The sequence below is a fragment of the Rhinatrema bivittatum genome, chromosome 8 (genome assembly GCF_901001135.1).
Source record: "Rhinatrema bivittatum chromosome 8, aRhiBiv1.1, whole genome shotgun sequence".
NCBI lineage: Eukaryota > Metazoa > Chordata > Amphibia > Gymnophiona > Rhinatrematidae > Rhinatrema > Rhinatrema bivittatum.
In genome coordinates, this window is record NC_042622.1 from 262,780,936 (window position 1) to 262,807,490 (window position 26,555).

A 26,555-nucleotide genomic window follows, 5' to 3' on the forward strand; every position below is an offset into this window, starting at 1 on the left:
CACATGCAGTGGTGAATTGGCCTATCGGGGCTTCAGGCATGCCCCAGTGGGCTGGTCACCCCAATTACGTGACAGGTGTTGGTCGCCTTGATTCTGTACTAGGCATGTGGCCGCGGCTAGAGTGGGAGCCTACTTGCTGCACTTGTCCCATCCCCCATCATCACCGTGGTGGCGGGAAATACTCCCGCCGCCTCCATTCGCACCTGACCCACGGGTTGAATGCCTGCCTCCCAGTTCCCACAGTTTTCCTCTGCGGCAGGCTCCTTTCATTCTCATGCCTCAGCAAAAATACATATAAAAACAAACAACTTCAGAACTTAAGTGGCGTAACAGACCTCGGGCCTTCCTACACCAAATGGCTACCCCCTCCCTCTAAAGCCCACTCAGACTCTTCTCTCTTGGGCCCTGCCTGGATTTTCCCTGACCACCGGTGTAAGTAGAAATGTTTGTTTTACTTATTCACAGGCAGAGGGGGAGAAAAGCGAATATAATTGAGCATGACTGAATGTGTGAGGCAGTGAGGGTATGTATGTCAGCATGTGTGAGCGCTAGAGTGCAAGTGTGTCAGTGAGTATGTGTGCAAGGGAGAGAATGACAGCATGAATGAGTGTGCATAAGTCTGAGCATTACTGGACGGATGAGACCGAGTTTGTATGCCAGTGAACATGTGTGAGTGTGTCAGTGAGCATGTGTGTGAGGGAGAGTGAATGAGTCAGCATATCCAGCATAGCTCTCTGCTTCAACGGCAGGGGAGAAAGACAGATACTTCACACATATCCAGCATAGCTCTCTGCTTCAACGGCAGGGGGAATGAAGAAAAGTGGATCTATATACAGACGACAACCAAATAAGCATGGATGTAGCTTGCTTATTGCGGCGGTTATTACCCCTAACTAATTAAGCTAGATATTTCACTTACATGCAGTTCCAACACTGCTCTCTACATTAATGGTGGGGGTGGAAGGGAAATAGAACCAAAAGGTTACTAGGAGCCAAAAGAAACAGATAAGTATGAGAAAAAAGAAAAGTGCGAAGCTTGCTGGGCAGGCTGGATGGGCCGTTTGGTCTTCTTCTGCCGTCATTTCTATGTTTCTATGTTTCTATGTGTGTGAAAGCATGTATGAGGCCGTGAGTGAGAGCATGTGTGTCAGTAAGCATGTATGTCAGAGCAAACAAGCACATTAGTGAGAGGAGACTGTGTGTGTGTGTGTGCATGAGTGAGCATATGAGTGTGTGTGACTTGTGTGTTAGACAACATCTAATTCATGACCATCTCAAGGTGACTGGAATTCAAAGTTCCCAGGTATGGAAAACCAGGGAATTTTTTTTATCCTTATTAGTTTTAATTATTGAATATAATTTGATATCTGCTGTTTTTGAAATATTTTATTGGTGTTTGGGAAATTTTCAAAAATTTGTATATGAGTTACATTTATTTTGAAATATATATTTTTAGTATGATTTTCCTATTGTGACTGATGTTTTATAGTTCTTGATTTTATTGTTTGATATTTTATGAGGAATTATTATTTTGTTTCTGTTTTTCCATTGCTGCATTACATAGAGTCTGACTTATTGTGATTTCCAGTTGTTTTTGTCAGCACATTTCTGTGTATATTTTATGGTCCCTTTATTCTGTATTTGGCAAGGATCTGTCTGTGTTCTGCATGTATGACTGAACTGAAGTATTCTACTGAGTAGTTTCTGTGTAGGGATCTATAGCAGCCTGGCTTGTTCTGTTTTCCTAATAGGAGGTGTATTGATGTTTTAGGGCCTAGTATCATATTTGAATTGTTGCTTTTTCATAGGTAGGGTTGTAACAATTTGAGTGCTGGCAGTTTGTGCTGTTTTCATATGAGAGGTTTACTCATGACTTTCTGAGGGCTATGCCCAAGCCCAACTGGCATTACAATAGGCCTAATATCATATGGGTTCCAACAGTCATTTTTGTTTTCACAAGGGTTTTCTGGTTGGTACTTAAATATAATACACACATTTTTCAAGTGATGTTTTTACCTCAGAAGACTATACTTTGAATTTCAGATAAAATGTTATTATAAATGCATAAATTGTAATTGTGTTTGGGGAGGGCAAGGTTGGGGGAGAGAGAGGAATGCAAGACTCGCTTTTGATTTTTAATACTTTTGCATCGGTCTTGGCTTTGCTGGCTCCACATGGGAGAACAAGGTTCCATCTGGAACTGTGCTGCTGTAGATCATGAACTCTCCCTAATTTCAGCCAGGGCTTAATTCTCTTTTTCTTTTTTTTAAGTCTAGGTAACATCATAGATTGCTTCTGATTCCACCACCCCCCGAGCAGGCATGCAGAGTAGTAGCCTGGGGAATCATAAAAGCAGTAGACTGTGTAGTGCACAGTCAATGGGAACATGCTGGTGGGGTAGGGGGCAGCAGAGAAGTCTAGGTAAACTACAGGCACAGAAAGGAAAGGGATGAGTCATGAGGAAGTGCATGTACAGTGCTGGTGAGGTTTATTGTGAGGTGACTTAGAAGGGCAGCTGGCTGTGGAACCTGTGGGTCTTCTGAAGAGTGGGGTAGTTGAGAAGGGTTGCAAATGGGAAAGGGAGGGGCTGCTGCAGGCTGGGGAAGGGATAGCAGCAAGCAAAAACTTTACATAGTGATGTGGCAGTGCTGGGGGGGGGAATTCACTGTGGGAGCATGAGGAGCAGTACTAGAACATCAGAATGAGTATATGCCTGAGAGAGCGAGACGGTGTGAGTGTCTCTTTACACAAAGATGCCCACACTTTCTTGCTGCAGTGTGTGGGTGTCAGTGTGTATGCACTAATAAAGTTTTGTCAAGCCCAGCATCCTGTTTCCAACAGTGGCCAATACAGGCCATAAGAACCTGGTTCATTGCTAGGCAATTGGTTCAAGAGCTGATTGAAAGGCAAGAGACTTTAACACTGTACTAGGATATCTATCTATATATATATAAGAGATGTAACCAAACTTGTGGGGGGACCTAACCAATTGAATGGATAGAAGGGGCACTACAGCTCTGTTTGCTTATCCCTGTTCTTATTTAGGAAAAAATGTAAACTTTTATTTTGGAGATTTTTTGGCTCAGTTCTGCCAGGCTCCAGGTCACATGATGTCTTTCTAAACGGGTCAGCTGTTGAAGTTATGCACTGCAAGGAAAGTATATAAGGGATTCAGGTAGCTCGTGGGCCGGTTTTGAAAAAAAATCCCCCGGGCTGATATTTACCAGCAACCCCCCCCCCCCCAGCCGGGCACATGTAGCGCTAAATATCACCAACTTCCCATTTACACGGATAACTTTTCAGTTATCCGTTTAAATGGCTTCTGAACGTAGAGAAGCAACCGAGTTTGGAGCGAGAAAACGCATCCCGGGGGGGGGCCTTCCCTCACGGAGGCGGCTGACCTGCCAACCCGGAAGAGCTGCTAGAGTCGGAACCATGCTGCGCCGGAACTCTCGTCTGGGAGGACTTCGAGCAAGGAAGCGCCGCCGGAAGTGACGTCCGTCCGTCGATTCGCTGGCATGGCGTCCCCGGCGCGGTGGAACCACGTGTGGGTTGGAAGCGAGACCGGAATCCTGAAGGGTGAGAGAGATACCACAGTCACAGGAGCTCAGCCTTTGAGTGTTAGGAATTCCTCCTGAGCAGGGCAGATATCTTTATTAGCCTAATAATCGTACTTTAGTGTTCTAATTTCTGAGATGAAGAATGATATTGTTGATCTGGGGAGGCGGGTTGAGAAGACGGAAGTGAGAAGATCAGGCTTCAGAGCTAGCGGGCTGTAAGATCACCCAGGATAAGCTTTCACTGAGCTTCTAAATAGAATTGAAGACCTTAAAAACAGGTCCCGTAGATCGAACCTGCGATTCAGATGGGTACCGGAGAGTCCTGATTTCATGAACCTGCAAGCAGATGGTCACCAGTATCGGCCTGCTGGTCCTTGGTCTGGATTCAGAGACTATGGGGGTTCCTGTGGTAAAGCTGGAGAGAGTGCATAGAGTGCCGGGAATGTCTTCCCCGTGACATAGTGGCCTGCTATCACAGTTCTCCTCAAAAGGAGGAGGTTATCTGGGCGGCTCAGAAGTCAGGCCCTGTGTCATGGAGGGGCCGCAAGGTAGAAATATATCAGAACTTGGCAATTGCTACCATACGAAAGTGCAGGGAGTTCCATGATATTGTAGCTGTGCTCTGTGGCAATAACATTAAGTACAGATGGCGTTTCCCATTTGGCGTGAGCTTCACCATTGCCGGAGGGTCCTCTCGCATATCTGCAGTAACTGAGGCGGTGGACATCCTACAAGCTGCAGGATTTGATATCTCTCCTGCCAGTATCTCTACATCAAAAAATAAAAAAAATCTGCTACTAATGACTCATGGTGGATGACCATCATATTTGTCTTGTCACTGGCTGGATCTAAACTATGGAACACTCTATCGATGCATGTGAGACTACAAACTGATTTTAAGAGGTTCAGGTGGGATTTAAAAACCCAGTACGGCTCGGGGGGGGGGCTGGTGGGTAGTGGGATTTGGGGTTAAAAGAGTAAAACCACTTATTCTTTGTTGTAAAAATCCTTGTTTTTTGCTATGAACAAAATGTACTCTATTTCAGGGACATTCTTACAGTTTTTGTGCAAGTGATAATGTTACTGTATAGTATTCAATAAACAATTATACAAAAAGAAATGCAGAGTAAAATATTTGGGCTGCAAAAACCCAAGAGAGAGGTAAATTATTGGAGGTGAAATTCTTCTAAGCACGAAAGAACAGGATCTGGGGGTGATCGTATCTGATGAAGGATAAAGCATCTGCAAAAGCCAGAAAGATGCTTGACTGCATAGGGAGAGGAATGGTCAGCAGAAAAAGAGGTGATATTGCCCCATGTATGAGTTCCTGGCGAGAATATGCTCATTTAATGCTGATTGGTGCACTCTCTCATGTTCATTATAGCAAAAAGCAATTTCAATGCCAACATAAAGATAGAGGTGAGGAATGACCGATGATTAATCTGGATTCAGTGCTTAAAGGCTATACTATCATTGCCTGTTGCACCACAAATACCAGGTCTTAATGTCAGTCCATAGGGTGCCTACTAAAATGGTCAGTGGTCTTCGCTCTAAAGTATTTTTGGATAACCTAAAAAATCTAAACATTTATACCTTAGAGGAAAGGTGATATGGTAAAATTTATACTTTCCCATTAATTTCCTTTCCTTTAGTCCTAATAGATACAGTTGATACAGGGATCTGTATTGGGACCCTTACTTTTCAATATATTTATAAATGATCTGGAAAGAAATATGACAAGTGAGGTAATCAAATTTGCAGATGATACAAAATTGTTCAGAGTAGTTAAATCACAAGCAGATTGTGATAAATTGCAGGAAGACCTTGTGAGACTGGAAAATTGGGCATCCAAATGGCAGATGAAATTTAATGTGGATAAGTGCAAGGTGATGCATATAGGGAAAAATAACCCATGCTATAATTACACAATGTTGGGTTCCATATTAGGTGCTACAACCCAAGAAAGAGATCTAGGTGTCATAGTGGAAAACACATTGAAATCGTTGGTTCAGTGTGCTGCAGCAGTCAAAAAAGCAAACAGAATGTTGGGAATTATTAGAAAGGGAATGGTGAATAAAACGGAAAATGTCATAATGCCTCTGTATCGCTCCATGGTGAGACCGCACCTTGAATATTGTGTACAGTTCTGGTCACCACATCTCAAAAAAGATATAATTGCGATGGAGAAGGTACAGAGAAGGGCTACCAAAATGATAAGGGGAATGGAACAGCTCCCCTATGAGGAAAGGCTGAAGAGGTTAGGACTTTTCAGCTTGGAGAAGAGACGGCTGAGGGGGAATATGATAGAGATGTTTAAAATCATGAGAGGTCTAGAACGGGTAGATGTGAATCGGTTATTTACTCTTTCGGATAATAGAAAGACTAGGGGACACTCCATGAAGTTAGCATGGGGCACATTTAAAACTAATCGGAGAAAGTTCTTTTTTACTCAACGCACAATTAAACTCTGGAATTTGTTGCCAGAGAATGTGGTTCGTGCAGTTAGTATAGCTGTGTTTAAAAAAGGATTGGATAAGTTCTTGGAGGAGAAGTCCATTACCTGCTATTAAGTTCACTTAGAGAATAGCCACTGCCATTAGCAATGGTTACATGGAATAGACTTAGTTTTTGGGTACTTGCCAGGTTCTTATGGCCTGGATTGGCCACTGTTGGAGACAGTTTTATGGATCCTTGGTCTGACCCAGTATGGAATGTCTTATGTTCTTATTCTCCGGCCAGCAGATGGAAGCAGAGACAAAACTTCAAGAGTTGACTTCACTTTCTATTAAAGGTCAAGTTGTGCTTTATGTCTTTGGTATGCTATGCTGAAGCTAGAAAACAACCAGGAGTCATTGTTAGTTCTGCTATACTAATTACCATTATAACAAGAACCTTCTACCATCGCCAGCATCTTTTTCTTGGGTATTAAACCTGGGACCCAAATACCAATCGCACGTTTGCCCTCGGGGCCGCCACATTCACAATGGACAACCTTGCTTCTGCGGCTCCTAATTGACCTTGCCTACTTGTTGGAGAAACACTCTCAAGCAATTTCTCCCCGCTGAGAATTTGATACTGCAATCACTGAGCATTGCTGCCTTTCCCTGCAGGCGGCTCACAAAGTTAAATGGGTTTGATAGCCCCGGCAAAATGTTCCAACATCTTCTCATCCATCAGCTGACCTGCTGATTTCCTCCACCTTGCATGCGGTGTCTTCTCCAGTTCCTGCTCCTGCCAGGGACAAATCAGGCTCTCTGCCTGCTCTCCTGGGAGCCCACGCAACCAGGGAAATCGGCAATGTCTGCCGGATATCCTGGGAGTCTGTTTTTACCTGCCGATGCACGCTTGGGGCCTTGGATCCCATTTCTCCTCTGTGCCCCCTTATTAGAAAACAGCTCAGTTTTGAGTTCCCCCCGCGCTCTGTGGGGAAAAGGGAACCTTACACCAGCCTGCCCTCAAGTGAAGAGTGGGTTGTTTGCAGTACTGTCGCCTCTCAGTCCTCTCCCCACTACTGTCCTCTATATCTGTCCCAAGCCTACTTGGATTCTGTTTACTGTACTAATTTCCAGCACTTCTTTTGATTATTCCAGGTATCTACATCCCCTCAGACAGGAAGCATTTTCTCATGCGTCCTCTAAACTGTCCAGCTTCACATTGTGACCCCCCTTCTTTTGGAAATTCTGTTTCCATGTTTCTATGGAGAATCACCTTTTTGTAACTTATTGAACTCTTTTAGCTATGAAGAGACTAGGCACCTTACAGAACAGGATCATCTTTGCTCAGTTTTCTGGAGTAATGACCGGAGATGGTTTTCAGGGGTGATGAGTCAGATGAACTGAACGAAATCACTGTCAACCTGGAAGATGTAGTAGGTCAGATTGACAAACTAAAGAGTAGCAAGTCACCTGGACCGGATGGTATGCATCCTAGGGTACTAAAGGAACTAAAAAATGAAATTTCTGACCTATTAGTTAAAATTTGTAACCTATCATTAAATCATCCATTGTACCTGAAGACTGGAGGGTGGCCAATGTAACCCCAATATTTAAAAAAGACTCCAGGGGCGATCCGGGTAACTATAGCCCAGTGAGCCTAACTTCAGTGCCGGGAAAAATAGTGGAAACTATCCTCAAGATCAAAATTGTAAAGCATATAGAAAGACATGATTTAATGGGACACAGTCAACATGGATTTACCCAAGGGAAGTCTTGCCTAACAAACCTTCATTTTTTTGAAGGGGTTAATAAACATGTGGATAAAGGTGAACCGGTAGATGTAGTGTATTTGGATTTTCAGAAGGCGTTTGACAAAGTTCCTCATGAGAGGCTTCTACGAAAACTAAAAAGTCATGGGATAGGAGGCGATGTCCTTTCGTGGATTACAAACTGGTTAAAAGACAGGAAACAGAGAGTAGGACTAAATGGTCAATTTTCTCAGTGGAAAAGGGTAAACAGTGGAGTGCCTCAGGGATCTTACTTGGACTGGTACTTTTCAATATATATATATAAATGATCTGGAAAGGAATACGACGAGTGACGTTATCAAATTTGCGGATGATACAAAATTATTCAGAGTAGTTAAATCACAAGCAGACTGTGATACATTACAGGAGGACCTTGCAAGACTGGAAGATTGGGCATCCAAATGGCAGATGAAATTTAATGTAGACAAGTGTAAGGTGTTGCATATAGGGAAAAATAACCCTTGCTGTAGTTACACGATGTTAGGTTCCATATTAGGAGCTACCACCCAAGAAAGATCTAGGCGTCATAGTAGATAATACATTGAAATCATCGGCTCAGTGTGCTGCAGCAGTCAAAAAAGCAAATAGAATGTTAGGAATTATTAGGAAGGGAATGGTTAATAGAACGGAAAATGTCATAATGCCTCTGTATCGCTCCATGGTGAGACCACACCTTGAATACTGTGTACAATTCTGGTTGCCGTATCTCAAAAAAGTTATAGTTGCAATGGAGAAGGTACAGAGAAGGGCAACCAAAATGATAAAGGGGATGGAACAGCTCACCTATGAGGAAAGGCTGAAGAGATTAGGGCTTTTCAGCTTGGAGAAGAGACGGCTGAGGGGGGATATAATAGAGGTCTTTAAGATCATGAGAGGTCTTGAACTTTCGAATAATAGAAGGACTAGGGGGCATTCCATGAAGTTAGCAAGTAGCACATTTAAGACTAATCGGAGAAAATGCTTTTTCACTCAACGCACAATAAAGCTCTGGAATTTGTTGCCAGAGGATGTGGTTAGTGCAGTTAGTGTAGCTGGGTTCAAAAAAGGTTCAAAAAAGGTTTGAATAAGTTCTTGGAGGAGAAGTCCATTAACTGCTATTAATCAAGTTTACTTAGGGAATAGCCACTGCTATTAATTACATCAGTAGCATGGGATCTTCTTGGTGTTTGGGTAATTGCCAGGTTCTTGTGGCCTGGTTTGGCCTCTGTTGGAAACAGGATGCTGGGCTTGATGGACCCTTGGTCTGACCCAGCATGGCAAGTTCTTATGTTCCTAGTTCTTACTGCCAGTAATAATCATTTCTTGTTTGACCATAATCGTGCTTCATCCTGTGATGCACTGTCTCCCCAGGTGTGAACCTGCATCGGAAGCGTGCCACAAACTATATGGAGGTGTCTTCTCTGAGTCGGGCGCAGGAGGTGTGCGCTATGTGCTGGGGGGATGAGCTGGAGTCAGAGGTGAGGGAGGACCTGCCTTCTCTACTCCATTCTCTGCAGTGCTAGTGGAATTTTATTATGGCTGAGTCTCCTTCTGTTCTCTTAGATCCTCTTGGGCTGCCGAAATGGCACAGTGAAAGTCTTCAGTCCAGAGAAAGGAAAATTCACTGAGTTCCGCGACTGCTCCGGAGGAAACGGGCCCTTCCGGGGCCTAGCAGTGCACGAAAGGTAAGGGAAGCGAGGGTCATGGGTGGTGGTAAAGAGAGAAGAGAATCACCGGTGGTGTCACGAGGGGTGTGTGTGTGTGTGTGTGTATGCATTTGGGATGCGGAACTCCAAGGGAGCAGTGCATGATAGGGGTAGAAAGTTAGATACCAATGTGCGCCAATCAGTAGAAAGACTTTGGGAGTGATTGTGTCTGATGATCTCGTGGCAAGGAAACTGTGCAATAAGGCAGTGGCCAAAGCCAGACAGATGCTAAGCTGTATTGGGAGAGTCATTACCAATAGATAAAGGAAGTGATTATGCCTCCATATGGTCTCCATATGGGCCTGCGTTCTCATCTAGAATAGAGATAGGTTGAAGGTGGTTCAGTGTCTGTACCAAAAGCCCTATGAGATGAGACTTAAGGACCCAGATATGTATATACTAGATTAGAGGAGAAACAAGGAATGTAATAGCAACATTTCAAATACCTCAAAGGTATAAACAATGGTACATGAAGCAATCCATTTTCAGAGAGAAGAATGTTCTAGAAAAGGAGTGGCCACTTCTGTCCTGGTTTTCAGAATATCCATTATGAATTTGCATGGATATATTTGCTTACTATGGAGGCAGTGCATGTAAATCTCTCTCATGCATATTCATTATGGATATCCTAAAACCAAACCTGTTTGTGGTCCTTGGGGACCCGAGTTGGCCACCACTGTCCTAGAACAAGAAGTCATTGCATTAGACTCAGAGGATAGACTCAATATCATAAAAAATATTTCTTAATACTAAAAGGAGATAGATACTGTTTTGGGTTCAGACCTCACACTCGGGGGATTTACCCAGGGGCTCACCTACATGCTCACTGAACTTTTACCTGGGAGCTTACCCAATGTAAACACACTTATTTATTTTATTTATTTGTATTTTTTCTATACCGATATTCTTGTAGAGATACAAACCATACCGGTTTACATTTAACTTCAATTTCGCCTTATAGCGATACAGTAAACAAGTTAGCGAATTCAACAGTTTTAACAGGAAAAAGAAAAGTAACATTCTGATCTGAACATTGCATTTTAAGATCAATGGAAATTATTTATACATATCTGATAAAAAGCTCATCCGAGAATCAGAGGAATTGAAATACTTCCATCCCTTTAAGATGAGTAAGGTTAAATAAAGGGACTGATGAGGATAGAGGAGGGGGCAAGAGGTAGAGGGAGGGGTGGGTGAGAGGGATAGGCTGAAGAAAAAGCTAGTAGAGAGGTGGTTAGGTCAAAGGTGGGATTTACCCACGGGGCTCACCTGTACAATCACAGAACTATACTTCGGGAGATTACCCAATAAATACATACCCACACACAATGAACATACCCAGGGGCTTATTCCCCATGCAAATACCCACATGCACATTCTGACTCAGTATATTAGGTTCCAGTATTTTATGATAGGTTTATTTGAGCAATAAGTGAATAGAACGGAGAATAAATAAAATCAGATACATCAGAAGAGTTAATTGCAGATAATGTAACAACTACTAAAGAGAATACTTGAAAAAATAAAATACACACACATACACAAATGCTTGCAAAAGTATTTGAACCCCTAAAAAGTCAGCAGACTTGTGTGGATTACAAATGGCACTAACACAGATTGCTCCAGACGTTATGTTTATTGCAAACCAGTGTGCTCTTAAAGCAAATTTTCAAAGTCACAATTCATTATTTCTCTGCATTTTATCATAACATGTCCCTTCTCTGCGTCCTTACCACGTTCCGAGTCAGGCTGAGTGTGGTCATCACCCATATAGACTCAAAAAGACCTCATGAAACGGCCTCCCAGGGGAGATAGAGGAGGCAAAAGCAATGATAGAATGTAAGACGACCTGGGGCAGACACAGAGCATCTCTAATTGTGACTGGAAAGCCAGAGATAAGCAAAGCTCTATGGCACTGGATAAAAAAATAAATTGGGCAGACTAGCAGAGCCTAAGGGCCCTTCTGTGCCATCAGATTCAGTGTTTCTGTGAATAACATAAGTTGATGACAGCAAGTAAACCGATTAGTTCATAAGTCTTTGCAGTTATTCCAATCTACAAATTACTAAGGCTATATCTGCTTCCTGTAGGTACCCAGATCAGTCCAGACTCCTGGGTTTTGCCTCCCTTCCAGCAGATGGAGAATAGTGAACGTTTTGCTGCCACTGCCACATAACACCAGCTGCCACCTGCAGTTCCTCAATATTTCTCTGTCTCCAGCAAATAGTAGAGGTGCAAAATTTGCAGTCTGGAAATTAGTTTAAAAAAAAAAAAATCAAAGAAAAATAGAAAGGGGGAAAAAAGGAAAGAAGAGGATTTCGTCCCAGAAGGTTGGCAGATTCTGGTGGCACCATCCCTTCTGGTGCTGAGTTGGTCGAGCAGGGGACCCTTATTTAGCTGGTCCTTTCGCCGCTGGGGGTAGATTGCAGGCAGCTGTACAGGGGCTACGACAGCTCTCGCTTTGTTTTCTTTGACGGCGTCTGAGTGGCCGTCGGGGCGCATGATCGAGCCAGCAAAAGCTATGCCGTGCGGGGATGCACGCAGCTGTCCCAAGCCAGCCTTTGTTCCTGCTGCCCCTTTGGGGGAGAGGGCAGCTTGGGAACGGCCGAGAAAGGGTTGGGGAGGCAACGAGATCCCGCAGGGCTTGCAGATTATGTGAGGGCAGCAGCAGGCCCTTTCCCGGTTAGCGTGGGAATGGCGGTCATTTTGGCTTCACTCTGAAGCCATTGGGGTGGGAGGGGGAAATCGCCCTCCACCACTGTCCCCAGCCGATCAGAGGTCCTGTGGAGGACCAGGGAGCCCGGGAGTGTCTGTCGGGTGAAGATGAGGTCCTCCTGGGGGAGGATTCTGATAATCCTGCAGTTTTTTTTTCTTCCAAACTTATTCTTTTGATGCATTAGGTGTATTTCATGAGGAAGGCCATGGGGCAGTTTTTTCCCAGGCAAAAAAGGTTTGCAGGGTCTGCGGCCTAGGAAGAGGTCCAAAACTTTGTGGATCAGTGGTCAACCAAGGCTCGGCAAGCCTTTGGTAGAGCCGCACATTCAGATGCTATGGACAAGGCCTTGGGGGATTCGGGGGATATGGAGCCTCCTGAGGCAGATTCTTCTCTGGAGGAACAGGATCCGGATGAGGAGAGGGGTTAAGCCCCAACTGTTGATTGTGATAATCCGAAGATGGTTTGTCTTCTCCACAGGGAAGAACTGTGGCCCATGATTCTCTGTGTCCTTAAGGAGCTGGGAATTAAGGTTCCGTGAAACTAATCTGATCAGGAAGAGGTGGACCCAGACATGGTTGGCTTAAGTGGTCCAGCGTAAGCCTTCCCCTTTCATACATTGGTGAAGAAGTTAGTGGTCAGGGAGTGGGATACTCCAGAGACAGATTTGAAGGTTGGTAGAGCAATGGATTAATTTATGTCTGTTACCAGAGGACACGCTTGAATTGTTCAGGCTGCCAAAGGTGGATGCCTCAGTGTTTGCAGTTATGAAGAAAACAACCATTCCAGTGGCTGGTACTGCAGCGCTTAAGAATATGCAGGACAGGAAGTTAGAAGTCCATCGCAAAAAAAGATCTTTGAGGTGACTGTCCTGGGCATTCGTGCTGCAGTTTGCAGCAGTTTTATGCTTCAGGCTGGTCTGTGCTGGGTACAGCAATTGCAGGCTGACAATGTCTGTGTCAGAAGTGTAAAGCAGGCCGAGCAGCTGGAAGCCATGGTGATCTATGGAGAAGATGCGTGTTATGGCCATCAGAATGTTATCTAGGACTGTGATCTCAGCAGCCTCGGCCAGGCAGCTCGTTTGGTTAAGGAACTGGTCAGCGGATGTTTGGTCTAAGTCTCAGTTAGGAGTGTTACCTTTTAAAGGCAAACTGCTTTTCAGAGAGGAATCAGGAGCTCGTAAAGCATCTTGGAGAGAATAAAGGGCATAGATTACCGGAGGATAAGCCAAAGGGCGGAAAAGGGTCCTTTTCTATGTGGCCTCGCTTTAGCGTGAATAGGTGGTGGTTTCGGCAGAATAGGGCGTCGGGAGCAGCCCAGAGACAAGGCACTGGGAGGCAGTAGTTCTGGAACCAGTCCTTTCGAGGTTGAAAGCCGAACAGCGATGGTTCCGGCCAGAGCATCTGGAGCCAAGTCAGCCCAATGTATCGAGGCCGGTCCACTCCTCGGTGTCAGTCATAGGGGATCAGTTGACTTTTTTTTTTTCTATGAGTGGGCCCTGATCACAACGGACCAGTGGGCCCTAAGTGTGATAAGACAAGGTTATGCTTTAGAATTTGCTCGCTTGCTAAAGGACTTGTTCATGGTCTCTCCTTGCGCTCCCGTAAACAAAAGGCAGGTGGTACAGGAAACCAACTGCTTACAGATGCTGGGTGCCATTGTTTCCGTCCCCATGGAGGAATGGGGGACGGAAAGGCATTCCATTTAATTTGTGGTTCCAAAAAAGGAAGGGACCTTCTGCCTGATTTTGGATTTAAAAAAAGCGAACGTGGCTCTTAAGGTTCCTCGTTTTTGGATGGAGACCCTGCACTCTGTCATTGGTGCTGTACACAAAGTGATCTGGCCAGATCATCAGAGATTCCTGAGGTTCATGATTCTCGGGACTCATTTTAAATTTTGTACCCTTCCTTTCAGGTTGGCAACTGTTCCAAGGACCTTCGCCAAGGTGATGGTTGCCATGGTGGCGGCTCTTAGGAAGGGAGGGTATTCTACTTCACCCATATCTGGACAATTGGCTTATTCGAGCAAAGTCATAGGTTCTTTGCAGACAAGCAGTAGTGTTGGTACTGCAGCAGTTGAGATCCCTGGGCTGGGTAGTGAATCTGTCAAAGTCATCTTACCCCTCTCAGGTGTTGGCGTTCCTGGGGGCACATTTCGACACCAAAATCGGGAAAGTGTATCTCACCAGGGAACGCATATGCAGACTAAAGAGGAAGGTTTGCAGTTTGGAGAAAGTGGTTCCCAGAGTTTGGGATTACCTACAGGTTCTTGGTTCCATGGCTTCCATGTTGGAGTTGGTTCCTTGTGCATTCGTTCATATGAGGCCTCTGCAGAGGGTGTTGCTTTCCCGGTGGAATCTGTTGTCAGAACAGTTTAATCTGCTGCTGCCTCTTATGGAGATAGCCAGGTCCAGTCTCTCATGGTGGCTTGAGTGGGACTACTTAGATCATGGTATGGATTTGTAGGTTCTGAATTGGATAGTACTTACCACCGAAGCCAGTCTCTCCGATTGGGGAGTGGTATGCCAGACTCAACCACAGTGCCAGCGGTCAGCAGAAGAGGCGCTGGGGTCGATCAATCGCTTAGAGGAGAGCGGTGCAGTTTGCGTTGGGTGTGTTTCTACTTCTCTTATGTGGGTGGCTGGTAAGGATTTTGTCAGACGATACGACTGTGGCTTACATCAACTGACGGGGTGATACCAAGAGTCAGGTGGTGGCTGAGGAGGCCCAGGAGCTAAATTTTCTGGGCAGAACAACATCTGGAATTATTGGCGGCTTCTCACATGTCTGGGATAGACAATGTGCAAGCGTATTTTCTCAGTAGTCAACAGCTGGATCCTGGGGAGTTGGAGTTGTTGGAGGAAACAATGCAGCTTATCCGTTGCTGATGGGGCATGCAGCATATGGACATAATGGCACCTCATCAAAATGCCAAGGCTCCGCGCTTCAGTCGCAGAGGGGAACGTGGGGTGGAGGCTTCCATGGCCACAAGGTGTTCCCGTGTACGTTTTTCCAATATGGCCGCTGGTGGGCAAAGTGTTACAGCAAATAGGATTCATCCGGGAGAGGTGATTCAAGTAGCACCGGAGTGGCTTCGGCGGCCATGCTTTGTGGATTTGGTCGGTCCGTTGCATCTTGCCCATCTTCCGAAGCTGCTACACCAAGGTCCCATATTTTTTGATCAGGTGGCTTGCTTCTGTCTCGTGGCTTGGCTTTTGAGAGGAAGCGTTTAAGGTGGAAAGGGTATCTCGAGGATGTAATTTCCAACCTGTTGCAAGCTAGGAAGACTTCAACATCCTTATCTTAAGTGAGGGTCTGGAGAGTTTTTGAGGTTTGATGTGCAGAGCAGTGGATTGATCTTACTCGAGAGTCTGTGGTGCACATTTTGATCTTCTTACAATGAGGGTTGGTGAAGGGTTTGGGTTTTAAATCTCTCAGCGTTAAGGTGACAGCGTTGGGCTGTCTTAGAGGCAAGGTGCAGGGAGCAGCCCTAGCTGCACATCCAGATGTGGTGCGCTTTCTCCAGGGGCTGAAGCATTTGCAGCCTCCGGTGCGGAAGTTGTGTCCCCCCCCTGGAGCCTTAACTTGGTACTCAAGGGGATGTGTGTGACTCCATGCAAGCTGCTTAGAAGGGCAACTATGAAAGATCTCACCTTTAAAGATTGTTTTTTTTTGGTGGCAATTTGTTCCGCTAGAAGGATTTTGGAACTTCGGGTTCTGTCATTTAGGAATTTTTTTTTTTTTTTTAGAATTACGGATTCTGGTGACTCTTTGCGTATAGTTCTGTCCTTTCTTTTGAAGGTGGCATCATCGTTTCACTTGAGTCAATTGGTAGAACTTCAGGCCTTCCCAAACCTGGATGTGGCGGTTCCTCACACGAGAATTACGACTCTTGGATTTAAAGCAACCCTTGCTGTGGTAGCCGAAAGCTATTAGTGACTTTGACATATCAGTTCATCTTTTTGTGCTATGGAGTAGTGCAAAAAAGGACAATTGGCTTCAAAGCCCACCAAAGCATGGTGGTTTAAAGAAGCGATAGGGTCGGTGTACATCTGTCAGGGCCATCCTATCCCTAAGGGTTTAAGGGCTCACTCTGCTCGATCTCAGGCGGCATCTTGGGCCAAATGTCAGCAAGTATCACCACGAGATCTGTAGGGCAGCTACTTGGAAGTCATTGCACATTTTTGCCAGGCATTTTCGTTTAAATGTCCAGGCTCCAGAGGCCATGGGCTTTGGTGAAAGTGTACTTCGAGCGGGACTCTCATAGTCCCACCCTAAGGAAGCTTGGATACATCCCAGGAGTCTGGACTTATCTGGGTATGAACAGGGAAAGGAAATTTGGTTCTTACCTGCTAATTTTCGTTCCTGTAATACCACAGATCAGTTCAGCGTCCCGCCCAGTCGAGGTGGGGAAAATTGGAGAGTCTACTAGTTGTGTAATGGTAATTGGTTTGAAGAATGGCACAGGTTTTGTTAATTTTCTCACTTCAAGGTTGGAAATATTTGTACCTATTATAAAGTTCCACTTCCTACTGCTCGTTCAGGGGAATGTGATTGTTTTCTCGTAGTTACGTTCGTTAGTATCTTGGCTGGGGTACAGGTCAATACTGAGATGTCACAGGTGGCACACCAGGTTATGTGGCAGTGTCAGCAAAGCTTTCTCTGTCTCCATCTGCTGGAAGGGGAGGCAAAACCCAGGAGTCTGGACTGATCTGTGGAGGTACAGGAATGAAAATTAGGTAAGTACCAATTTTTCTTTGCTGGCCATAGAAGCTTGTTAGGGCATCACTTCTGATTCGTCAGCTTATGTCATCCTTTTTGGGTTTCTACCATCTTGAGTAGATGAGCATACAAGTTCCCATGCTTAGTCTTAACACCTAGCCCATTCCATACATGCCTTACCACTGAGCTTTGTAATAATCAGAGTAGGAAATATGTAACTAGTAGTCTGACAGATGTATGTTTGGGTAATTTGAGCAGTGAATGAGGAGGAGGAGAAGCCAATTACAGTGCTATATAATCCCCCCAATCTTTTTCTGTTTCTCACAGCTCTTTAATCACCTGTGTGGAGTCTGGACTTGTGAAAGTGTGGAAAGAAGGTGCCCCTGAAAATGGAAATGTAAAGTTCATCTTATGCTTTCCTACAGTGTTTCCAGGGCCATGTTGGTTATTTAAGCAGGATATGGTGCAGCTCTCAGATTTGAACTCTGCTTCCTCACCCTAGGGAGATACAAGTGCTGCTTTAACAGTCTGGACATCAAATACATTGAAATTGGCTCAGTGTACTGCGGCAGTCACAAAGCAAACAGAATGTTAGGCATTAGGAAGGGAATGGTGAATAAAATAGAGACTATCATAATGCCTCTATTGCTCCGTGGTGAGACCGCACCTTGAATTCTGTGTGCAATTCTGGTCGCCACATCTCAAAAAAGATATAGTTGCACTGGAGAAGGTACAGAGAAGGGCTACCAAAATGATAAGGGGCATGGAACAACTCCCCTAGGAGGAAAGGCTAAAATGTTAGGGCTGTTCAGCTTGGAGAAGGGACAGCTGAGGGGGGGATATGATAGAGGTCTTTAAGATCATGAGAAGACCAGAATGGGTAAATGTGATTTCCCCAGATGGATTTGGGACAAGTGGGTTTATGCTCCCCTGCCAGCAGATGGAGATGGAGCAAGCTGATGTCACAGTATATATTTATTTATTTTATTTATAACTTTTTATATACCGAGGTTCAATTAACAAGATTAATTATCACTTCGGTTTACATTACAACCAGCAAAAAATAACAGAGACAAAGTCTTGTTTTACAATGAACAGGGTAGACGTAACCTGGATTAAAACAATGAACAGGGTAGAAGTAACCTGGATAAACATAAAATGGGTGAAGCAAGTATAGAGAATTGGGTCTGTATAACTTGGGCGAAAAGCAGGGACATTAAATAGGGGAGGACTATGAAGGCCTCAAGTTGGATAGAGTACTCATGATGCGGATAAGAACCAAGGCTGAAGTGAGTAGTTATATATAACCCTGCAGTGACCCCCGCCTGCCAGTATTCTCAGTCTCTAGCAGATGGTGGATGTGCATCTCCCTATGGGGATTGCTTTTTGGAAGGAGAAATTTGAAATTCTAAATTCAGGAAAAGAAAGCCATGCTCTCCTGCGGTGATACCTAAAGGTCCCTCCCCCAGATGAGAATTCCTGAGGTGATTTCCCTGGTCCCTCAGAGGTGTGCCTTGGTCCGGTAGCTGGGTTTCCCGGTGTGGACTTAGCTAGTAGTTCAGCTGAAAGGCAGTGGATGCAAGAGGCTGAGTGCGGTGATGATTGCAGATGCCTTCTTCCCCCGCAGCCGGAGATCATTTCTGTACTCAGCCATCTCTTCAGCCATCTCAGTCATTGGCATATCTGGGGGTCCGATTCAACATGGGACAGGAGAGTTTTCCTACTGGAAGTTCGGATCCAGAAATTGATGTCTCAAGTGCATCAGTTGATGAATGCCATACGGCCGACTGAGTGGTCCTACCTACAGGTACTCTGCTTGATGGCGGATACCGTGAAAGTGGTGCCGTGGGCAAGGGCGCATATGTGTCCTCTTCAGCGCTTTCTGCTATCTCATTGGAACACGCAGTCTTAGGATTATGTGGTTTGGCTCCACTTGGCGATGGAAATCTGCTCATTCCTCCAGTGGTGGTTGCAGGAGGATCATCTGAGAAAGGAGTTTCCTTGTCCTCTCTGGCCCGGTTGGGATTCACGACCGATGCGAGTCTCCATGGATGGGGAGCTCAATGTCTGAAGTTAAGAGCCCAGGGGAGTTGGAATGCCGAAGAGTCCCACTAGAACATCAATCACCTGGAGGCCCAGGCAGTACGGTTGGCATGCTTGCAGTTGAGCCACAGGCTGTGGAATCAAGCGGTTCGTATGATGTCTCACAACGCGACGACGGTGGCCTATATCATTCGCCAGGGATGAACCAAGAACCAGCAAGTGTCGCAGTAAATAGACCAGCTAATGGAAGGGGTGGAAGGCCATCTGCAGATGATCCCGGTCTCTCACATTGCAGGAAAAGACAATGTAAGAGTGGACTTTCTCAGGAGAGTGCGTGTTGTCAGCCGAGGCATTTCAGCTGATTATGGATCGCTGGGGTCTTCTGTTCCTAGACCTGCTGATGACGTCTTGAAATGCGATGGTTCCTCTATTCTACAGTCGCAGGAGAGATCGTGGTCCCTGGGATTAGAAGTACATGTCTGGCTGGAAGACAGATTGCTTTATGCCTTTCTTCTGTGGCCCTTGCTTGGCAAGATAATTCTCAAGATCGAAGGCTACAGGGGGCTAGTACTCCTGGTGGCGCCGGACTGGCACAGGTGTCCGTGGTATGTGGATTTGCGACGACTCCTGTGGAGGCCCCCCTTTGTTTTCTGCCGCATGTAGATCTGCTGCAGCAGGGACCGGTTCTTCATGAGGATCCGACTCTGTTCTGTCTTACGGTTTGGCCCTCGAGGGCTCGTCTGTTAGAGTGGTTATTCCTCTGTGGTGATTGCCACTTTACGCCGCGCTCGCAAGTTCTCCACTTCCTTGGTTTATGTGCAAGTTTGGAGAGTTTTTGAAGCCTGCTGTGAGGAGTGGGGATGTTCCTTGTTCAGTTAAGATCCCTCTCATTCTGGATTTTCTGCAGGATGGATTGTATAAAGGCTTGGCCCATAATTCCTTGAAGGTGCAGGTTGTGGCGCTTGCCTGTTTCAGAGGCCTGGTTAATGGTGTTTCCTTGTCTCATCCTGATGTGGCTCATTTTTTGAAGGGAGTGAAGCATCTTGGGCCTCCCTTGAGGTTACCAGTTCTATTATAGAGTCTTAATTTGGTGCTGGACTTTTTGGCGGGCCCTATGTTCCGACCACTGCGTAACTTTTCCTTATGATTGTTAACCTTGAAGACTCTGTTCCTTGTGGCTATATGTTTTCTGCGTCGGATTTCTGAGCTGCAGACCTTGGTTTGCCAGGAGCTATTCCTTCGGGTGACTCCGGAGGCATTACAGCCATGTATTGTTCCACCCTTCTTGCCCATGATAGTTTTGGACTTTCATTTGAATCAGTCCATTTCCTTGCCATTCTTGGATAAGGTCAGGGATATGGAGGAGTTTTGCCCTTTGCACTCCTTGGATGTTGAGCGTTTTGTGTGGTATCTGGAGGTCTGAGTCCTTTTGAAAGATGGATTGCCTGTTTGTTTCCCATGGTGGGAGTAAGCAGGGTGCTTCGATTTCATGGGCTACTGTAGCTCATTGGATTAAGGAGGTGGTCACAGCCACATATGTGGATGCTGGGAAGCCATTGCATGCTCAGGTAGTGTCATGGGCGGAGGTTTATTTATTTATTTATTAACTTTTATTTATCGACATTCGTGAAGCACATCATGCCGGTTTACAATGAACTCAGGCGGGAAATACAATAAAACAATATAACATTAATAACAAAAAACAAAAATACAATGAACCAATGGAGCAATAAAATAAGGGAGGATAGGGGAAGGAGAGGTGGGGGAGGATAGGCAGGGGAAGAGGCATAGATAGATGAAGTAAAAAACAAAAAAATAAAATAGAGAAGAGGGAGACTATGTACAGTTGAAGTATGTACAGGTACCATTAACTTAAGTAGTACTAATGAAGTGTTGAAAAACCGGCCGTATTAACTGGGCGACGGTATTCACTAGGATATCGATTATTTAAAGGGTATACTGGAGGTGTAGAGGGAAAGAGGAATACTGGGGGATTTGGTGGCGGCCGGGTGGCAAAGGGATCGAAGGGTGGCTGGGGGGGGGGGGGAGGGGATGGGGATAGGTCGGGCGGAGGGGGAGTGAGGGTGGATGGCCGAGCAGGGAGGAGCTGAGAGGCGGGGGAGCAGGGGGTGTAAGGTCGAGCAGGGAGGAGCTGAGGGGGCAACATCGTAGATGTTGGGAGACCTTGTAGAATAGAATTGCAATAGTCAACCTTGGAGAACAGATCTGAAATTTTGATGGTATAGTAGAGGCTTGAGTTTTTTTGAGCACCTGTAATTTATAGAAGCACTCCTTGGTAGTGTGGCTTATGAACTTCTTTAAGCGCAAGTGACTATCAATTATGACTCAAGAGGTCTCTTACATGGGTTAGTCTGTTGTCTCCCGTCGATATCTGCCAAGCTGCGACGTGGTCCTCACATATATTTTTTCCAGGTTTTATTGTCTGGATGTGCAGGCCTGGGAGGGTGCAACCTTTGCATGTGCGGTGTTGACTGGACCACGGGCAGCCTCTCACCCTGTTGGGGAGTATCTTTGGTACATCCCAGTGGTCCTGAGTCCTTCTGTCTAAACACTAGGAAATGAAGAAATTACTTACCTGATAATTTTGTTTTCCTTAATGTAGACAGATGGACTCAGCTTCCTGCCCTCGGCTGCTGCATGAGTATCAATAGCTCTTCTATGGGGCTCTGGGTCCCAAGGAATTATTGGTAAGTGTTTGTTCAGTCCCTAGCTTGGGGTACCTAGAATCTTACGTGAGTTTAGTGTTTATGGTTGGTCGAGTACAGTTCTGGTTACCTGTTTCTGATCATGTTTTTTGTTAGTCTGTCCACAGTTGCTTTTGAAGAGAACACTGGCAGGCTGAGGTCACTGCAGGGCTATGTATACTGTGACGTCAGCTTCAACTATCTCCATCTGCTGGCAAGGGAACATAAACCCACTGGTCCTGAGTCCATCTGTCTACACTAAAGAAAACGAAATTATCAGACAAGTACTTTCTCCAATTGGTTATTTACTCTTTCAGATAACAGGAGAACTAGGGGGAGCACTATGAGATTAGTAAGTAGCACATTTAAAACAAAGCGGAGAAAATTCTTTCACTCGATGCACAATTAAGCTCTGCAATTTGTTGCCAGAGGATGTGGTTAGGGCAGTTAGTGTAGCTGGGTTTATTAATCAAGTTGACTTAGGGAATAGCTACTGCTTTACTGGCATTAGTATCTTGGGATCTATTTATTGTGTACTTGTAACCTGGACTGGCCACTTTTGCAAACAGGATGCTGAGCTTAACGGACGTCTGTCTGACCCAGTATGGCAACTTCTTATGTTCTTAAAAGACCTGAGACACTACTGCAGCACACCTAGCCTTAAGAAGCAGGAGCCTGAGCTGAGACTCAAACCCAGGTCTCCTAACCTTTGCAGGAACCCCTTCTGGGATTCAAGCTCTTAGCCGTGCTGAGTCTCTGGAATATGTTTAGGCTGCGAGTCCCTCTACACTGATATTTCATGGACAGTTTTTTTTTTTTTTTGTCTTTCCTGGCAGACAGAGATAAATGCTGGGCCAAACATTGCAAAAATGCGCCAAAACCCAGAGATGCGGCACTGCATAGGCACGGGTGGAAAAGAAAACGATCTGAAAGTCTGGGACCTGCAGAGACCCGATGAGCCAATTTTCAAAGCAAAGAACGTAAGTGACAGAAATTCTTCTTGCCTCTGTCTGCGGCTGTTTTTCTGCCGTCATCTGTCGCTGCCTCATGCTTTTCTGCTCTTTTCTTAGGTGCGCAATGACTGGTTAGACCTTCGTGTTCCTGTCTGGGTGCAGGACCTGCAGTTCCTACCAGGATCTCAGAAGATTGTGACATGTACAGGGTATCACCAAGTAAGTGTAGTCCCTTAATGTCGGGGACAAGCAGCATCTCAAAGCCCTGAGCTCCAGGAAGTGAGCGCGGGGCAGACTGACAGGAACCATGGGCTTCTCTTGCACAACATAACATAAGAACATGCCATACTGGGTCAAACCAAGGGTCCATCAAGCCCAACAGTGACCAATCCAGGCCATAAGAACCTGGCAAGTACCCAAAAACTAAGTCTATTCCATGTTACTGTTGCTAGTAATAGCAGTGGCTATTTTTTAAGTCAACTTAATAGCAGGTAATGGACTTCTCCTCCAAGAGCTTATCCAATCCTTTTTTAAACACAGCTACACTAACTGCACTAACCACATCCTCTGTCAACAAATTCCAGAGTTTAATTGTGCGTTGAGTAAAAAAGAACTTTCTCCGATTAGTTTTAATTGTGCCCCATGCTAACTTCATGGAGTGCCCCCTAGTCTTTCTACTATCCGAAAGAGTAAATAACCGATTCACATCTACCTGTTCTAGACCTCTCATGATTTTAAACACCTCTATCATATCCCCCCTCAGCCGTCTCTTCTCCAAGCTGAAAAGTCCTAACCTCTTTAGTCTTTCCTCATAGGGAAGTTGTTCCATTCCCCTTATCATTTTGGTCATCCTTCTCTGTACTTTCTCCATTGCAACTATATCTTTTTTGAGATGTGGTGACCAGAATTGTACACAGTATTCAAGGTGCGGTCTCACCATGGAGCGATACAGAGGCATTATGACATTTTCCGTTTTATTCACCATTCCCTTTCTAATAATTCCCAACATTCTGTTTGCTTTTTTGACTGCCGCAGCACACTGTACCGACGATTTCAATGTGTTATCCACTATGACACCTAGATCTCTTTCTTGGGTGGTAGCTCCTAATATGGAACCTAACATTGTGTAACTAGAGCATGGGTTATTTTTCCCTATATGCATCACCTTGCACTTATCCACATTAAATTTCATCTGCCATTTGGATGCCCAATTTTCCAGCCTCACAAGGTCTTCCTGCAATTTATCACAATCTGCTTGTGATTTAACTACTCTGAACAATTTTGTGTCATCTGCAAATTTGATTACCTCACTCGTCGTATTTCTTTCCAGATCATTTATAAATATATTGAAAAGTAAGGGTCCCAATACAGATCCCTGAGGCACTCCACTGTCCACTCCCTTCCACTGAGAAAATTGCCCATTTAATCCTACTCTCTGTTTCCTGTCTTTTAGCCAGTTTGCAATCCACGAAAGGACATCGCCACCTATCCCATGACTTTTTACTTTTCCTAGAAGCCTCTCCTGGTACTCTGTCCTGATCACTCCTTTGGCATTAACCTGAGGTCCTATTACTTTTCCTAGGTTCGGCTATATGACCCCTGCTCTCCTCAGTGCCGACCAGTGTTGGAAGCCTTGTTTCAGGAGTATCCTCTCACAGCACTCTCTGTTACGCCAGACGCTAAGTGAGTCTCTGTGAACATCAAGCTGTTGATGCCTGAGTCTGTGTCTCTCTCTCTCTCTCTCATATTCCCTTCCTCTTTGCTGTAGATAAGGTACTCCATACAATTCTTTTAACGTGTATTCTGTTTTCGGCCTTCTTGTCTCTCTGCAGTTATGTGGTTGTTGGGAACACCCATGGGAGTGTGGCAGTGATTGACCTGCGCCAGGGTAAGCAGCAGCAAGGTCCTGGGAAGTGTAGGGGTTAGCAGTGATTGAGACTACGATGGGTGCTCATAGGGCAAGTGAAGCATGTAATTAATCCGTTGTTCTTTTAAGGGCGGCTGGTGAAGTGCCTAAAGGGATTTGCAGGCAGTGTTCGAAGTATCCAATGTCATGCATCCCTTCCGCTGGTCGCATCTTGTGGACTTGATCGATTCTTGAGGGTTCATAATATTGAGGACAAGCAGCTACAGTACAAGGTAAGAAAATGTACTTAGGTATTGCTCCTCCACAGCACAGTCTGCTAGGAGAGGCTGCAATTGTAGGAGCTGTGAGCCTGAGCCCACACCCACATCCAACTTTCCTGCAGTAATCCCTGCAATGCCTTCTGCTGCTTGAAAAAAAAAAAAAAAAAAGGCCCTCTTCACTAAGAGAGTACTCTAAAGGTGAGAGGAATGTAGATTTTTAGGACAGATGAGGTGGTGGAAGGGGTTTAACGTCTCTTGGATCGTAGTATGGTTACAGGTTCTGTCTAGGGTTACTAACTGACATCAGGTCAAAAGGGGAAAGGCTCAGCTAGGCCTGATTTTCCACTATTGCACGTAGGGATTAAGCATTAGGACTTCCTGTAGTATTTCTAAATGAGAAAAAAAATCTTCCTCTCCCCTCCCTTTTAGCTGTACCTCCCTTGACTATGTCCTGTTGTATGTCTCAGGTTTTCCTGAAGTCTCGGCTGAACTGTCTCCTGATGACGGGGCGAGAGAGTTGGGAGGTGAGTGTGGGAGTTATGCAGATTTAGAAGATCTGGCCCTGCTGATTGCCTCATCCTGAGGTTGCAGAAACGAAAAGAAGGCACTGAGAAAAGATGGTAACCTCTGGTTATGGAGGGTTGGTTGTTCTGATGTTGTTCTTTGGTTGTTCTTCAGCAGGAGGAGGAGGAGATTCCTTCCGTAGCCCAGCATGAACTAAAGGAGGAGGAAGAGGATGAAATCTGGAGCACAATGGAAACTGTGCAGGACAAAACCGGCAGTAAGCATAGCACAGAGCCACCACCCCAAGGGTGCAAACAGTGCAAGAAACCAAAAAGGATTCCCTGACGTGCCGAAATTGCCATCACCGGGCTGCAGATGCTGCAGGAAAACAGATGGGATCCCCTGACGTACACGAGCTGCCACCAGCAAGGGGGATGGGGATACAGAGGCTGCTAGAAACCCACAGCCTGTCCTACTTTTCCAAATTAGACAGACGCCTTGGCACCACTTCCGCATTGGAGAATGACATGCTTCCACGATGAGTACGGTTGCAAGGTTAAACACCCCCCTTTTTAAGGGGAAATCATCTTTGCTGAGGATTGGAATGCTTCAGCATTGATCTAACCATCCTGCGGATGCTTAATACTGTAAGAAAAACTGATAGCTTCGGTTACATAAAACCACAATGTCTCAGGAGATGAGACCAAGACAATCCCAAGAGAACACACATGGTGATTACACAGTAGGTGTGTTGCCAGATAAATGTAGCCCCCAAGGGAGAGGACGTACAGGAGGCATTAGCCTTTACGTTGTCACAATGTTAAATGTAACTATGCATCTGATACCAGATCTTATTACAGAAATATCCAAGACATTTCAGGGTCAAATATTTTTTTATATAAATGCTGTTTATTAGAAACAGAAATGTTCTTTGTGAGTAGTGTGCTTTTGAATACCAGGGTGTGATCCACGTAAGGCAGCCCAGGAGAATGTTTTTGGTGGTGGGAAGAAAACATTCTTATTTTGGAGAAGGGTATAAAGGTTTTGCCATGTTGGAAGCTGTTTAGATTAGTAAAAAGCTTGAGGGTAAGATATGGAAGGGAAATGCTGAGTGTGGGATTAAGTATAGGATCTTGAATGGTTATCTGACTGGGCTTATAGAGAAACTGTGGGAGCATCTATAAGGAATATGTATGATATAGAAAGACAAAAAAACCTCTTTTCCAGCAAGAATACATGCAGACACAAATATATTTTTATTTAAATGACCTCACATATAGGCTGTTAATAATGCAATTTCT

At 45.1% G+C, this 26,555-nt stretch overlaps 1 protein-coding gene across 3 annotated transcripts; it reads left to right on the forward strand.

Moving 5' to 3' along the window:
* The first annotated feature begins 3,399 nt into the window (after window positions 1-3,399).
* On the forward strand, window positions 3,400-26,555 carry WDR74 (WD repeat domain 74). 3 transcript variants are annotated; one of them, XM_029614830.1, is made up of 11 exons: window positions 3,400-3,579; window positions 9,154-9,260; window positions 9,346-9,467; window positions 17,250-17,319; window positions 22,507-22,650; window positions 22,741-22,842; window positions 24,206-24,306; window positions 24,456-24,511; window positions 24,620-24,762; window positions 25,218-25,274; window positions 25,432-26,555. In XM_029614830.1, exons 1-11 carry the CDS (start codon window positions 3,519-3,521, stop codon window positions 25,597-25,599), a joined length of 1,131 nt encoding a protein of 376 aa, XP_029470690.1. In that variant the 5' UTR covers window positions 3,400-3,518; the 3' UTR covers window positions 25,600-26,555. The 3 variants fall into 3 exon arrangements, with proteins under 3 accessions (XP_029470690.1, XP_029470688.1, XP_029470689.1); XM_029614828.1 differs by having other exon boundaries at window positions 3,401-3,579; window positions 25,426-26,555; XM_029614829.1 differs by having other exon boundaries at window positions 3,404-3,579; window positions 25,429-26,555.